The sequence below is a fragment of the Polypterus senegalus genome, chromosome 3, assembly GCF_016835505.1.
Source record: "Polypterus senegalus isolate Bchr_013 chromosome 3, ASM1683550v1, whole genome shotgun sequence".
NCBI lineage: Eukaryota > Metazoa > Chordata > Cladistia > Polypteriformes > Polypteridae > Polypterus > Polypterus senegalus.
In genome coordinates this window covers 258382940-258398461 of record NC_053156.1, presented here as the reverse complement: position 1 = coordinate 258398461, position 15522 = coordinate 258382940, and the positions used below count along the sequence as shown (strand labels likewise).

Genomic DNA, 15522 nt, shown 5'->3' with positions numbered 1-15522 from the left:
AGTCAGTGAGTGAGTCAGTGAGGGCTTTGCCTTTTATTAGTATAGATAACAACAGAGTGTAGACACTGGGGCAAATGGCAATGAATTCTGAAAGGCTGCAACTAATTCAGTGTCAGACCCACTAAATTGTATTGAATAATAGGAATACAGTGGAACCTCGGGTCACGAACATCTCTGAACACGTACAAATCGGGTTACGACCAATAAGTTTGCCAAACTTTTGCATCTGTTCATGATCACATGCTCAGGTGACGAACAAGCCAGTTTCCCTTCCGGTTTGTATGTGCCGATGATTTCCGCACGTGTTCAGTCTCACCCTGTGCATTCACCGTGAACTCTTTGTGCTTTATGTTGTTTCCCTTCCGGTTCGTACGCGCCGGTGATTTACGCATGTGTTCAGTCTCTCCCTGTACAGTACATTGTTCTCGGTCAGACGTGCATCGCGCAGAGGGACTTTATGGTATACCGGGTCCACAGCTCATGTCAAGAGGCCAGTTTTAAATAAATAATCGCCACGCTTGCAGCTTAGCGAAGGGGTGTGGTGGTTGATTGTTACAGCTGCCACGTCCTATTCATAAATAGAAGCGTGAGGTAGCTAAAGGGAGGAAAAAGAAAAGAAAGATTGAGGTTGGGGAGTGAGGAAATAAGCAGGAAGCAGTGTGGAAACAACCAGTGTGAATGAGCTTGTGCTCACAGGCAGGCAGTTGGAAAGTGAGCCCAAGCAGGGGTATTTTGGCCGACACTCGGTGGGGCAGAAGGAAGCAGCCGCTCCAGCTGAGCAATCAAGGAGCTGGAGTGACCAGAAGAAGGACGGCTGGCTGCGTAAGGCCGAGAAGGCAGTTAAAGAAAGCACCGGGTTTGTTTTTAAAAAGACTGCTTCGAGCATTGTTTTAACCTTGTTGTATTTAATGAAGACTTTTTTCTATTGGATTTTAACCTCCACTTCTTCTGTTTTTATGGGATTTATTTATTGAAGGATTCTGAAATCACTGCACTTTATTTAATTTGGACATTGTTTTTGATTGTTATTTTGTTGATTTTAATAAAAGCACTTGGCACTTTTTGCACCATCCGATTGCTTCATTGTAGTGTCTCACTGTCATGCTCATCGGTAACATTACCGACGGTGACGAGTTTAAGGGCTCCCGGAAGCGAGATGGGAGCATGCAGCGAACCTGCATTGTCACAGACTTTACCTCAAAACTGTAATCTCCTCTACACCCAGTTCCTCCTCACTTCTATCATGGCAGAACTCGACTCCTGCAATGTTACTTTTCTTGGTTGTTTACGGTTAGTTTTTGTATAAATTACGGATTTTTCAAATGTTCATTTTTTTCCCTGTGCTTAAAAAAAAAAAAAAAAAGTGTTTACAGAGAGCGGTTTGTAAGGCTATAGCATGAACTCTTGCAATGTTAGTTTTCTCTGTTCAATGTTTTCTCAGTGTTGTTTAATGTTTTTTCATTTTTACAAAATACCCGCGCTTCGCAGCGGCAAAGTACTGCCTTAAAATTTTTATTAAGAAGAAAATTAAACCTTTTTAAACTGAGGGAAAATATACCAATAATTATTTGTTAAGGATCTCTCTGTATACCACATTTTGAGTTCGGCCCTCCGGTTCTAATATGACCAAGCTGTGCGCTGAGCTTACTCTTGAGCATGCAACGTGCAGTTGGCCATGTGAACAGTAATCTTGTTTCAAATCTCACAGCTTGGATTGCTGCTGTCATAATCGGTTTGAGTTTCATGGTTTGTTTCAATTACAACAGTATTTGCAGGACTTGTGTTGAAGTGACATTCGACATCTGCCAAGCGTTGTAAGCATACAGCCGGTTTCATCGATAACTTCACATCCAGCTTTTGAGAGTTTAAACATTCATAAACATCAAAGTGTCCACTACTGAAATCGTCACCTGTGAGTCTAAGATGTTTAAGAGGTACTGGCAGTTGTCGAAAGGTGTAAAATATTTGGCCATTTCGGTACACTTGAAAGCGTTTACAACCAACAATTCAGCTGCAGCCATCAACTCACATGCAGAACCATAGGTGAAGGGCTTAAGCATTTCACTCTTATAGTGCTCCTGTGTAGTATAATTATCTCCTGTACTGTCATCAGTCCACACCTTGAACCTGTCCCAGTCATTCAATACATAAGACACAATGTTCCTCCTGATATCAAGAGTGAGCCTGATATGGCCGTGCAATATGTAACACAGAGTATTTAAAAGGTAGGTGACATTTCCAGGCATGGAAACCACTCGGTAAGTGACAGTTCTTTGATCAATGGTGATCACCTCGATAGACATGTTAATGGGGGTACGGTTGGAATGATAAAGGAAATGGGTACCTGAACAATGTAAAGTAAGTCTAAAATACCTAAACAATAACTGTAATCGTAATAAACGAACAATAAAACAGCGGAGAAGCCGTGGATTAAATAAAAAGGCTGTAGTTATCAGCAGGGAGACGTGAATCCCGTGGCGAAGCAAGGAAGGGAATGTAGAGACCGGAGCGATGGATGGCCTTATATAGGCAGGCAGCCAACAACGTGGGAGGTGTTGGGATGGGGGACCCAACGCCGCCTCACACGGTGACCGAGCTACTGGCTATGGACGTATATATGTACGTAAGTAGGATTCAGTTAGCGTTGGGAACCCGCGTACCAAATTTCTCGGTGTTTGTTTAATCTATTTTAGCTCCTGTTAAACTGAATGGGAAGTAGTGTTTTTGTTAAGTGAATGAATGGATTAGTTAACTTTGTATTATATAGATTTTTAAATTTCCTTAATCCATTTATGGTTCACTAAATGCTAAAGGTTATCCTGGCATTTATGGGGGCAAAGCAGGAGCTCGGCACTGTACAGGGTTCTGGTCCATCCCAGGACTATTTAGATATTTTCTTTTTTAATAACAAAATACAATATTTTTATGGTGATTACACTGCACAAATGGTAATCTATTTTTAAAATGGAAATGACAAGAAAATGCAACTTAACGCTAAGGATAATTTGTTTGTCCCCACCACATTTTTGCCAGCAGAGACTATACCAACAAAGTTCAAAGTTGCGCATCCTTTTTGTCATCATGTATCCAAAGATATAACTTCTGCGGGTGGGACATGTCATGTATATAATAATAATAATAATAATAAAATAATTTTATTTCTGTAGCACCTTTCCCATGCTCATGGTGCTTTTCAGAGTTTCATGAAGAAACAATAGGTATATGTAATAGATACAGATGTTTCATAAATAGAACATTAAAACAAATAGATACAGGATATACAAAGGCATCAAACTGAATAAAAGACAATAAACCAGAGTAAAATACTAAAATCAGTACTGAAGAAAGCCTAGCAAATAGCATCATTTGTGATATAACACACCCACAAATTATACTGAGTGTCTGGGCAGAGAGGAAGACTAAAAGAGGAGGCAGAATGTCAGGTTAAGTTAAAAGCCTTCCTGAACAGGTGAGTTTTAAGTAGTTTTTTTTAAAAGAATGAATGAGTCCGCAGATCTAAATAAATTAGGGAGGTCATTCCAAAGTCTGGGTGCTATAGAGCTAAATACCCTGTCACTTGTAGAGTGCATCTTAGTATAGGGCACAACAAGATTGACAGAATCAGAGGACCTTAGGGGTCCAACAGGAGCATAGTGATGGAGAAGGTCATTGATGTAGTCTTGCGCGAGGGCATTTAAAGCTTTCTAGGTTAATGATAGACTTTTATATTCAATTCTGTAAGACACGGGGAGCCAGTGGAGACGAAGCAGAATGGTTTTTTTGTGCTCGCTGTTGCTGGTCCGTGTTAGGACCCTTGCAGCAGAGTTTTGAATCAACTAGAGCTGTGATATAAGATTAGTAGATTAGCATAGCCAGTAGGGAATTACAATAATCAGTGCAGGATCTGATAAAAGCATGGACAAGTTTCTCAGCATTATAAAAAGGAGAGGAATGAGTGAACACAGGATATGATAAAGAGTTGAAAGCAGGAAAGTTTCTTAATGTGGTTTATATGTGTGGAATAAGAAAGGGAGGATTCAAAAATGACACCAAGATTCCTGAAGGTCTGATGAGATCACCATCAAGAGTCACTGAGATGGAGCTCATATTCTTAAGTTGCACTTTAGGGCCAATTTGCAGGAGTTCAGTTTTGTTACAATTTAATTTTAAAGAGTTCTGCTCCATCCAGGTTTTAATTTCACCGAGGCAAGTTGTGAGCTGAGAAAACCCTGATAACACTGAAATAGAGTTAAGTATCATCTGCATAAAAATATTAACCCAGTCTATAGCTATGAATGATATAGCCAACTGTAAGCATATTAATACAAAAGAGCAGAGGGCATAGGACAGAGCCCTAAGGATACCCTTGTGTGACCAGTGCTGAGCTAGATCTGCTGTTGCCAAGACTAACAAATTCTTGCCTGTCAGTCAGAAAGGACTTAAACCACTGGAGGGCAATGCCAGAGACACCCAGCATGTTCTCAATTCTGGACAGTAGATTGTCATGTCTGACATCGTCAAATGCTACAATAAAGTCTAAGAAAATTAATATGCTGGTTTGTCCAGAATCTGCTGCCATAAGCAAATCATTAGTTACTTGAAGCAGAGCAGTTTCTCAGCTGTGTTGTGCCCTGAAACCAGACTGAAAGGGTTTCATCAAATTATTAGATATTAGGTAATTGGTGAGTTGGGAGGCTACAACACACTCAAGAGCTTTTGACAGAAAAGGTAAGTGAGAAATAGGCTGAAAATGAAGATTGTCATTATCAAGACCAGACTTTTAACAGTAGGGGTTACAGAATCAATTTTAAGGGTCTGGCACAAAGCCAGTGTCAAGGGCTATACAGTATTTATTATTGTCATAACAGTTGGGATTATGGTACAAAGGTAGGATTTAAGATTTATAGTGGAGATGGGTTCCAGTACACAGGTAGTGGGCCTCATCTTACAAAGCAGGCCATTAACAAATGCAGGTGTGACTGGTGAAAATTTAGAAAAAAAGCTGGATGAATTGGGAAGACAGGGAAAGATATATAAATGGATGATGGATTTATGTTAGTTAAATAATTTAGATCATTCATTCATCGGGTAAAGTGTAGGAATTTTTCACAGACTTTGGTAGAGGAGGTAATTAGGCCAGATGCAGGTTAAAGTATTTTATTTACTACAGAGAACAAAACCCTTGGGTTGTTATCATGGCCACTTTATATTATTCTGCCATAATGTGTGTTCTTGGCTGAAGTTAGTGCATCCCTGTAAACCATTTAACAGTCAGAGAAAGCCTGGATATGCACAGTTAAGCCAGTCTTACATGACATTCTCTCAAGGCGTCAGCCAGCTGCTTTCATAAACTGTTATTCTGAATTGTACCATGCAGCTGAGAGCTTAAAGGATACCTTCTTATGCTTTCAAGGAGCTGTTTCATCTAGTGCTGAAAGAAGGGCTGTGTTATTCTGATTAACCAGACTCTCTAGTGTCAATAGAAAAAATGATCAGAAATGGAACTAGCAAGGATAGAAGGACAGATATTTTTAAGGTTAAAATATGTAATTAAATTTTGCACATAATTAATACTATTCCAATATATGTTTTCAGGATGTAGTGAGACTGAAAATGAAATCTGTCTGCTGTTGTGAAAATTTAAGAGAGCTTTGCTTATTATGCTGGAAATTCTATATATTTCAAACAGTGATTCTGTGGTTTTACGTAAGTTGTTTTTAAGCTTGCTGTTTAAACAATTGATTTTAAAAGTGTGGCTGCAGTGTATTTAAGAAAAAAAATTAAATTGAATATTTGTGATTTGTTTTATTTAATTACTTTTAAAGAAAAGAAATAGTAATAAAATTCTTACAGAATTTTTAAATTGTGTCCAGCAGGGAGTGCTGTCTCCAAGAGGACCAGATTCAATGCTGGGATCCTGACTGTGGAGGTCATTTTCCTGTAGAACCACCTCAAAGGCACAACAGTGACAAAACAACCAAAATCACAACACGAATAAATCAATTCATCAATGACTTTGTAGTTGGTTCATATTAAAGAAAGAGATGGATGCAGCATTTAGCTAAGGGCTCTGACTGTTATCTTCTCTAGATGTTGTCGGATTGTGCAGAGGTTAGGAGTTGAGCTGATAATGTAGAGCTGTACCTCAAAAGCTTCAGGGTTAATGCATGTGTGGTAACACTTTTTGTAACTTTTAAATTATACTGTTTTGCTATAGTAAACCATTCACTGCTTAACAGGAGCTACACCAGCCTCATGCTATAAAGTCTCTGGAAACAATGATTTTACCAGAGTTCCTCTTGGCATAACCCAAGAAATATTTTTTCACAGTGTAATAATGAAACCAAAAGCAAGGATCTACCGTGTAATGAAATACTAAGATCTGGGTGCTTGTCTGGTTCCTCAGAGCAGTCTGATTGGTCAGTTTAGCTTCGGTGACACGGTTGAAGGAAGAAGTACAGATTTGAGACACATGAGATGGAGTAAAGGTGTACAGGGTAAGCTGAGAGTCACCTTCTGAGATAGGAAGTATTAGAGTAGACAGGAGATGAGCAAGGCATCTCGAAATGGCAGAGCCTGCGAAGTAAGCTTTTCAGGAAATGCGCTTGAGAAAGACAGCATGTCAAGACAGGAAAGGCACTGAAGGTACATGTAGGGCTATAGATATGAAGTACTGTATAGATAACATGGCTAGTATATAATACAAAGGAATATTCTATAAAATAATAAGCAAAAATATACATAAGAATAGTATTTTATCAGCAGGTTGTATGAGTGCAAAGCTTATATAATAAACAGAACCGATTAATGCATTGAATATTAATTTACCTTCATTTCTGCCTACACAAATAAAGCTATAAAATTGTTTAACTAAAGAAAATGTCTTGAAGTATTCTTCCTTCATTTTCTTTCAGCTTTGACACCAGCTGGCTCCTTGTCATCATCATATCTTGGATTTGGAAATGTAGGCATGCAAAAAGCACAGTCTTTGATTGATTTGGGATCTAGTAGGTAAGCTTTATAAATGGTGTGAATTGCACAGAACTTGAGCATTAAACTTTCTTGGTTGTTGTGTCACATAGAGTTGTATGCCAAAATGCTAAATTTGGAGTTGAAATGCAAGGGAATAGTAGTTGACCCATCCCAACACCCATAGTACTGCATATGCACTCCCTTAATGCAGTGTGAAAGTTTTAACCTAATTACCCCAGGTTTGAGAATGCAATACAAGTTATTTATAACTGACAGTCTAAATTCTAGCGCATTACATTGCAGGTACAAATTTAAATATTAAAAATATATTATGGTCAGTTTATCAGGTAATTGATTCTGATGTCATATTGTACATGTTCTTGGCATGGGTTTTTCATCTTTCAAAAAGGGCCTGTGTTTTATAATAGTGTTTTCCTAATTTCATCCAGTGTTAGTCTCTGTCTTGTGCTTGGTGCTGCTGTCACCTTCCCTGAATTGGATTAAGCTAATTTGTCACATTATATTGTTGTCAGTTATCCTAAGTAAGTATTTCCAAGTTAAGACTAATATACAATCTTCTACAAAACCAGACAAGAGGGCTGTGTCTCAGATACGTTTGTAGTAGTATATTAGCATAATAGGTAAATATTAATTAGTAGGCTAGGCTAAACCGCCAGGAATGTAACATTACAAGCTTCACTTCATTCCAGTTTCCTGGTCCACTTTGCAGAAACCACTCAAATTGAAGTTATTTTCACTATTTATGAAGGCAAGGAAAACTTCCTTGGCATGAGTGTTTCTCAGTATCACATGGATATTAACCTCCAGACAGTTATAACATGTGATATTTATATCAGATAAGTGTGATTTACATATTTTATTACTATTAAGCTGTTTGCATGGTTGACTTGTGTGAAATGGTATTGTTTGATAAAGCAGCAGCATACAAATGCGCTTTTAACATATTTTTTTTCTCCCTTAGTTCTAATTCTTCTTCATCGACATCTCTTGCCGGAAGCTCACCCAAGACAGGATCCACTGATTGGTCAGTGCCCCAGTCCTCTCGACTGAAATATAGACAGTTGTTCAATACACTTGACAAATCCATGAGTGGCTACCTGTCTGGTGGGTATTCTGTGGCTTTGCAATCTTTATACTTGCTTTTAAAACTTTCATCTATATACATGGCTGCTGTTATTTTGTATGCCAGAAAAATCTATAATACATATCCTTAAACTCCTGCATATTTTATCATTTGTGGAATGGTGACTTAACACCAAATACTAATTTATCAAAAAACAAACAAAAACACACAAACTGAATTTGCTGTAGCAGCAGAGTAATCTTTGCTTCAGTCCCTGTTGTTGTTCTCTTGTGATATAAGTTGCTTACATCTTCTGGGAGGAATTTTTCTTCATCTCTATTCAGAAGTGATTTACTGTAACTTTGTGTTGTTTGGGTTTGATTTGTTTGTTTGTTCCTACTTCAACAACATTAATTTCTACTCAGGTATTCTGTGATTTACAGTGAAATTCATGGTATACTGAAAAATAAAATTTTTCTCAGGCTAAATATTAACAGCAGCCCAAAGCCATAATACTCTAACAACATTAGGAAATTATGCTTGGCCCAACCTGGCATTGAATCCTTCACATGGGGGGAAGCTTGTATGTAATAGTAATATTTAGAGCTATGCTATCTTTGAATATGTGCTTCTGATAGTTCCTTATGATAGATTGGTCTCTAGGGAGGGCTCAGGTAAAGTATGATCTATAATTTAAACCTTGTTAATATTCTCATTAAATCTGAGAGAATCAGGCATAGGTGTGGTGTTTGCTGGTGAATGCCCTTTGGCCCAAACAAAAATGCGGAGCCACTGCGTTGGCTCACTACCCACATGGTGAAGACCATTACGAGTTGAATGATAGGCAACAGTAAACTCAGGCATATTAGACCATTGCAATGGAAACTGGCTCTTAGTTCATGGAAGTTAACTTTCAGAAGCAAAAACTTGTACATTGGGTCTCGGACCAAAGTTTTTGATTATGGGTGGTCTGTATCTGCTTTTCTGGAGTTACCCTTTGGGAGAGACCATTTGTAGATCTGTGGAGTCTCACAAGTACTCATGCTGGTGGTCATATAACTGAAGTTTGTGCTGGTGGATGCGAAAATTGCCATGAATGTGACTTTGATCGCCAGAGAGGAAAACTTTACTATTGATTTCATGTATACATCTGACACCTAGTGGAGATTTAAATACTCACGTGGGGAATGATTAAGATACCTGTAAAAGAATGAATGGAATTAATGGCCTACTTGTTCTGTATTCTACCTGTGAATAACTGAACTTGAACGCAAGCCTGCTAGCAAGTGCGCCTAGTTTCCATGTACCTTGGGCCATAGGTCAGTAATCAACTTTGTAATCATATTGTCTCATCTGATGTACCCAAGTACAGAGAGAGGTGATGAGTTGTCCACTGACCAAGAGTAGACTATAAAAGATGAAACCACTGGATATTGTAAATGAGTTTTAGCTTTGTAATGTGGTGTGTACAGTGAGAACATTTTCTTGGTATTAGTAGATTTGGGTGGTGTACCTCATTTGTTTTAATTCCCAAGAGAGAACTCCTTGATAACCTACACCTGTGTAGATCAGTGTCAAAGTCAAGAGGAGGGTTCCATCCTTGCATTGGAACTGTAGACTAATCCTTTGCCTACATGTGCTTTGTGGATGTGGAGAAGCTTATATGACCATGTACCCTGTTTTGCATAGATAGATACTTTATTAATCCCAAGGGGAAATTCACATACTCCAGCAGCAGCATACTGAAAAAAAATGATATAAAATTAACAAGTGATAAAAGTGGAGGTATAACAGACAATAACTTTGTATAATGTTAATGTTTACCCCCCTGGGTGGAACTGAAGAGTTGCATAGTGTGGGGGAGGAACGATCTCCTCAGTCTGTCAGTGGAGCAGGACAGTGATTGCAGTCTGTTGGTGAAGCTGCTTCTCTGTCTGGAGATGATATTGTTCAGTGAATGCAGTGGATTCTCCATGATTGACAGGAGCCTGCTCAGCGCCCGCTACTCTGCCACGGATGTCAAACTGTCCAGCTCCGTGCCTACAATAGAGCATGCCTTCCTCACCAGTTTGACCAGGTGTGCGGCATCCCTCTTCTTTATGCTGCCTCCCCAGTACACCACCGCATCTAAGAGGGTGCGTGTCATTTTGCAGATGTTGAAAGACACCAGCCTTCTAAGGAAGTATAGTTGGCTCTGTCCTCTCTTGCACAGAGCATCAGTATTGGCAGTCCAGTCCAATTTATCATCCAGCTGCACTCCTAGGTATTTATAGGTCTGCACCCCCTGCACACAGTTACCTCTGATGATCACGGGGTCCATGAGGGGCTTGGTCCTCCTAAAATCCCCCACCAGCTTCTTCGTTTTGCTGGTTTTCAGTTGTAGGTGGTTTGAGTCGCACCATTTAACAAAGTCCTTGATTAGGTTTCTATACTCCTCCTCCTGCCCATTCCTGATGCAGCCCACGATAGCAGTATGGTCAGCGAACTTTTGCATGTGGCAGGACTCAGAGTTGTATTTGAAGTCCGATGTATATAGGCTGAACAGGACCGGAGAAAGTACAGTCCCCTGTGGCGCTTCTGTGTTGCTGACCACAATGTCAGACCTGCAGTTCCCGAGACGCACATACTGAGGTCTATCTATAAGATAGTCCTCGATCCATGCCACCAGTTATGAATCTACTTGCATCTCTGTCAGCTTGTCCCTAAGGAGCAGAGGTTGGATGGTGTTGAAGGCACTAGAGAAGTCCAGAAACATAATTCTTACAGCATCACTGCCTCTGTCCAAGTGGGAGAGGGATCGGTTTAGCGTATGTAGATGATGGTATCCTCCACTCCCACCTTCTCCTGGTATGCGAACTGCAGAGGGTCATGGGTGTGCCAGCACAGGTTAAGATTTAAAGCACCTTGTATCACCAGTGTTGTAGTTCATCTGTACTCTATGCATGAAATACATGTAAACCTGCACTTTGCTTTTTGTTTTAATATTGGTCCTGTACAATCCCAGCATTTCATCTATAAATGTACCTTCTTCCCGCTGCTGGTGTCTCCTGTTGATTTATCTAGAACTTTATCAGACTCGTGATAGTGTACTGTTCTTGTAAAGACGTGTTCATGTTTTTTGAGGAGCATGTAATCTGAACCTTCTTACTCAAGTTTCTTAAAAGTGACTGACACATTGTCATTTTTATTGTGGCTGAATACAGAGCTTCACATGCATCTTTGTATTTTATTTAAAGTTCAGATGTATTTTTGTTTGTACGTAATGTAGTTAAATTCTTACTTTTAAGTCTCTCACAGACTTGTACCGTGCTAACAAAATACAGGGAATACAAATGCAGATAGTAAATACAGCATCATGCTTTAAATGCAGCCTCTAACTATAGATATAAAATAAACTGTCATGCAATTATCAGTATGTGTTGGCTGTGAATAGTCTTAAAACATGAGAATAAAAAATGTCAATAACACTGTAATGCAAGTTCTCTGTTCTTTTACTTTAGTTTTAAGCAATATAAAATGTTCAATAAACAACAGCTTTTCAGATTTGTTCAGATTGTTTAAGAAAAGGTCATTTTTCATTTGCCATTCTAAAGGAACCTTTTATCTGAGACATGCACCTAAGCGTGGGAATATTGTATAAATATTTTTACTTATTTGCACATTTTGATATTTTTATAAAGGCATGTGATGTGTTGTAAATTATATACAGTTCTGTGATTATTATATTTTCTTTTTTTAACAAAACAAATTTCCTCTCAATGAGATAATACCTTATTTATTTCTGTCATATTGTTTTTACTCCATAAGGCTCACAAGCCAGGAATGCCCTTCTGATGTCAAATCTTACCCAGACCCAGCTGGCTACTATCTGGTAGGTTTCATTAATTTTAGTCTGTCAGTTGCAGTCCTTTTAATGTGAAGAGTAAGGTTAGGCACAGGGAGCAATGTTAGCAACTTCATTCTTTAGAGAAGATTCTAGTTTCAATAGTTTTATTTTATAAAGCTGTGGTTTAAATTTATGTTATAGAAACTACCCTATGCGAGGATATATCTCTTGTAGCAGGCAGCTTTGAGTTAATTTCCTTTCCTTTATATTTATTTAATCAATATTTAAAAACAAATGCTTTAGTTAAATTAATGCCAGGTCTACAATAATCAACAATTAAATTGATATTAAATACTAACCTTATTACATTATTGTTATGCGGTTAAAAATTGTTTCTATTATACAGTATAGCAATTTATAGTTCTAATCAAATTTTAAATGTATTTTTGTTTTCTTGATTGATCACAAGACTGTATTTTAAAGGTTTAGTCTGTAATCATTTACTAGGCTAGTTAATACTTTTCCTCATTCAGTTTAGTTCCCACATATTAGATAATGGGACACATTATAGATGAGTATTTATTATATTAGTTGAACTGAATTAATATTATTCTATTTTTACAAAAACTGCATGTTACCACATTTGTCTTTTGTGATTCCACCACCAACCGCCCCCCAACCCCCTGGGGGGAAATCTGCAATAAACATTAAGCCATTTCATATACCTAGTACAAAATTACAGTGTTTATTGCAGAATATGCAGATGCATACTAGCTTAGCAGACAGGAAAGCAACAAGTGCATATATTCTTTTTTTGTTGCCATGTTCTGATCCATTAAACTACGATTCACTTTACCTCTGTACAGAAAGTAACATCAGAAGTATGCACCTGTAGGAAGTGCTTAAATTAGTATGTGTGCTGCTGTTTATGATACTTTATTCTCACATAGTTTGCTACAGCATATCCACAATGTTAAAAGTTATTACTGGCTTTTTTAACATAGGACAGAAATTCCAAAAAGCATACCAACATCCAGTATTTTCAACAAAGACATAACTCTTGTTTACCTTTGTATCAGTACCAGTAATCCAAATGTTTAATTCCATTAAAAACAGGTATAGCTAAATACAGTATGATTAAATGCAAGGTCGTCTTCAACTCTTTTTGTGGCAAAAACTTCCAGACATGCATTATTGAAATACATTATAAATTTTTGTATAGTGAAAATACTTTGTTATACTAGTTTAGTATATTGTAGTTTACAGAAAGACTAAATACAAATTAAAACATAGCACAAAATATAACACAATGTTATCTATTTATTCCATTATTTGCACTTGATATTTGATAGGAAAAGCCCATTCTTAAAAGATTCTTGATCTAAAAAAGGTATTTTTTCCTTTCATTCTGTATTGAAAAATGTTTATAGTAATGAAGCTTTGAAATTTGTTTTGAAAAACCATTATTAAGTGTCTGTGCTTTGTAAATTTGTAATACAGTATATTCATTGCCAACATTAAATAACAGTTTCAGTTGTGAATCAGATTATTGTTAATCATTGATTATTTTAGTTTTTTTTTTTTTTTTTTTTAGAGAGCAGCCTCACAAGGCTTTTTAGAAAGAATAGGTGATACTTTTGTGTGTGATTTTTTTTTTATTTAATATAGGCTAGTTTAGAGAGCTTTCTGACTGTTATGAAGAATTTGTTGTGGGAAATAATCAGATAACATGTTTCTGGTCTATCAATCATCTTTTGGGCCATATGGTTGGAAGTATGTAGATAAAGTTTTTTTTGTTTAGCAAAAGTTGACGAATACAGCAGAAAGTTTACAAATACTATACAGTGATCCCTCGCTATATCGCGCTTCGACTTTCGCGGCTTTACTCCATCGCGGATTTTAAATGTAAGCATATCTAAATATATATCACGGAATTTTCGCTGGTTCGTGGATTTCTGCGGACAATGAGTCTTTTAATTTATGGTACATGCTTCCTCAGTTTGTTTGCCCAGTTGATTTCATACAAGGGACGCTATTGGTGGATGGCTGAGAAGCTACCCAATCAGACCATGTATTAAATAAAACTACTTAATGATATACGATATGCTTCTCGCGTGGTGCTTCGCACACTTCAAAGCTCTAACAGCCCGTATTGATTTTTGATTGTTTGCTTTTCTCTGTCTCTCTCACTCTCTCTGACATTCTCTGCTCCTGACGGAAGGGGTGTAAGCAGAGGGGCTGTTTGCACAGAGGCTGTTTCCTTAGAAGATACGGACACTCCTGTAAAAAATACTGAAAGTACTACCTTTACATTGATCCCTTCATTGCGGCCGCTTTATCGCGGGTGCTTCCTATACTTAAAAGCCCAACAGACCTTGATTTTTGATTGTTTACATTTCTCTCTCTCTCTGACATTCTCTGCTCCTGATGGCACTCCTTTGAAGAGGAAGATATGTTTGCATTCTTTTAATTGTGAGAAAGAACTGTCATCTCTGTCTTGTCATGGAGCACAGTTTAAACTTTTGACTAAAGGGTGTTATTTCATGTCTAAAGGGCTCTAATAATGTTAAACATATTTAGAAGGTCGTAAACAGGTTTTCTTTGCTCTAACTGTGAAAATATTAGATTTATAAATAAAGAATACTACTTCGTGGAAATTCATTTATCTGTCTGGAGCAGATTAACCGCTATAAACAAGGGTTTACTGTATAACTGTGCGGAGAATATTTATAAACAGTGTGGGAGAGTTTCTAAGGGCTTAAAATATATGAAAAATAACCATACAAACATATGGTTTCTACTTCGCGGATTTTCACCTATCGCAGGGGGTTCTGGAACACAACCCCCGCGATCGAGGAGGGATTACTGTAATACTATAGTTCATATAATAGAGTTTTGAATATAAAATATTAGTGTTGACCCTTTTGCAGGTTAAATTTCCAAAGTAAATGCAGCTGATGTATTTTAATTGTTTTGAGTTATAGCTTACATGAAAGTAAGAAAATAAAAAAATATAGGTTTTACAATTTTTTTTCTAATTTAGCATTCATGTACTTTATTCTTCACCTCAGAACAAGATCTAAAAATTATTCCAATTGCCAGGTGTACCCTCATAAAAATTATAAGATGGCTACATCTTTTTCTTTCCCTCTGGGCAATTTTTCTCAATAATATTGTTTTTGATTATTTAGTACAATCTAAAAATTAATCACTTTAGAAAAAATATTAAGCACAAACAATTGTTTCATCCGTATGGATTCCAAATTAACCTTCTGAGCATTAGACCCAAGTGTTACTTGGGCTGCGAAAACCATGCTAAAAACATTAGTCCCAAGTGACACTCAGACAACTGTACAGATGCTTCCTGCGCAAGTGTTAGAACCGAGAATCACTCAGGCTTTAAAAGTGCTGTCAGTGGTGCCCTTCTTTGGAGAAATTACGTCTGAGCATAGGTTTTCAGTAATTATGAACTAAACTGCACCTTACCAACAATGAAGACTTTAATGAGAATACCCATTCAGGACCTAAACTGAAGAAAATGCGGGCAATATACCAGGCCATTGTAGCAAAATTTCTGAGCATTTACATTCTGGACTGTGATGTCAACATAGATGAAAGTCTCATGGCTTATAAGGACAGT

General features: G+C 37.6%; 1 protein-coding gene across 3 annotated transcripts in view; it reads left to right on the top strand.

The window, feature by feature from the left end:
• LOC120526080 (intersectin-2-like) overlaps nt 1–15522 on the top strand; it is a 299488-nt gene that overhangs the window by 120975 nt on the left and 162991 nt on the right. For all 3 annotated transcript variants that reach the window (XM_039748966.1, XM_039748968.1, XM_039748967.1), the window contains exons 7-9: nt 6915–7011; nt 7955–8097; nt 11864–11927. In XM_039748966.1, coding sequence (XP_039604900.1) covers nt 6915–7011; nt 7955–8097; nt 11864–11927 — 304 coding nt within the window. The remainder of the gene's footprint in view (nt 1–6914; nt 7012–7954; nt 8098–11863; nt 11928–15522) is intronic.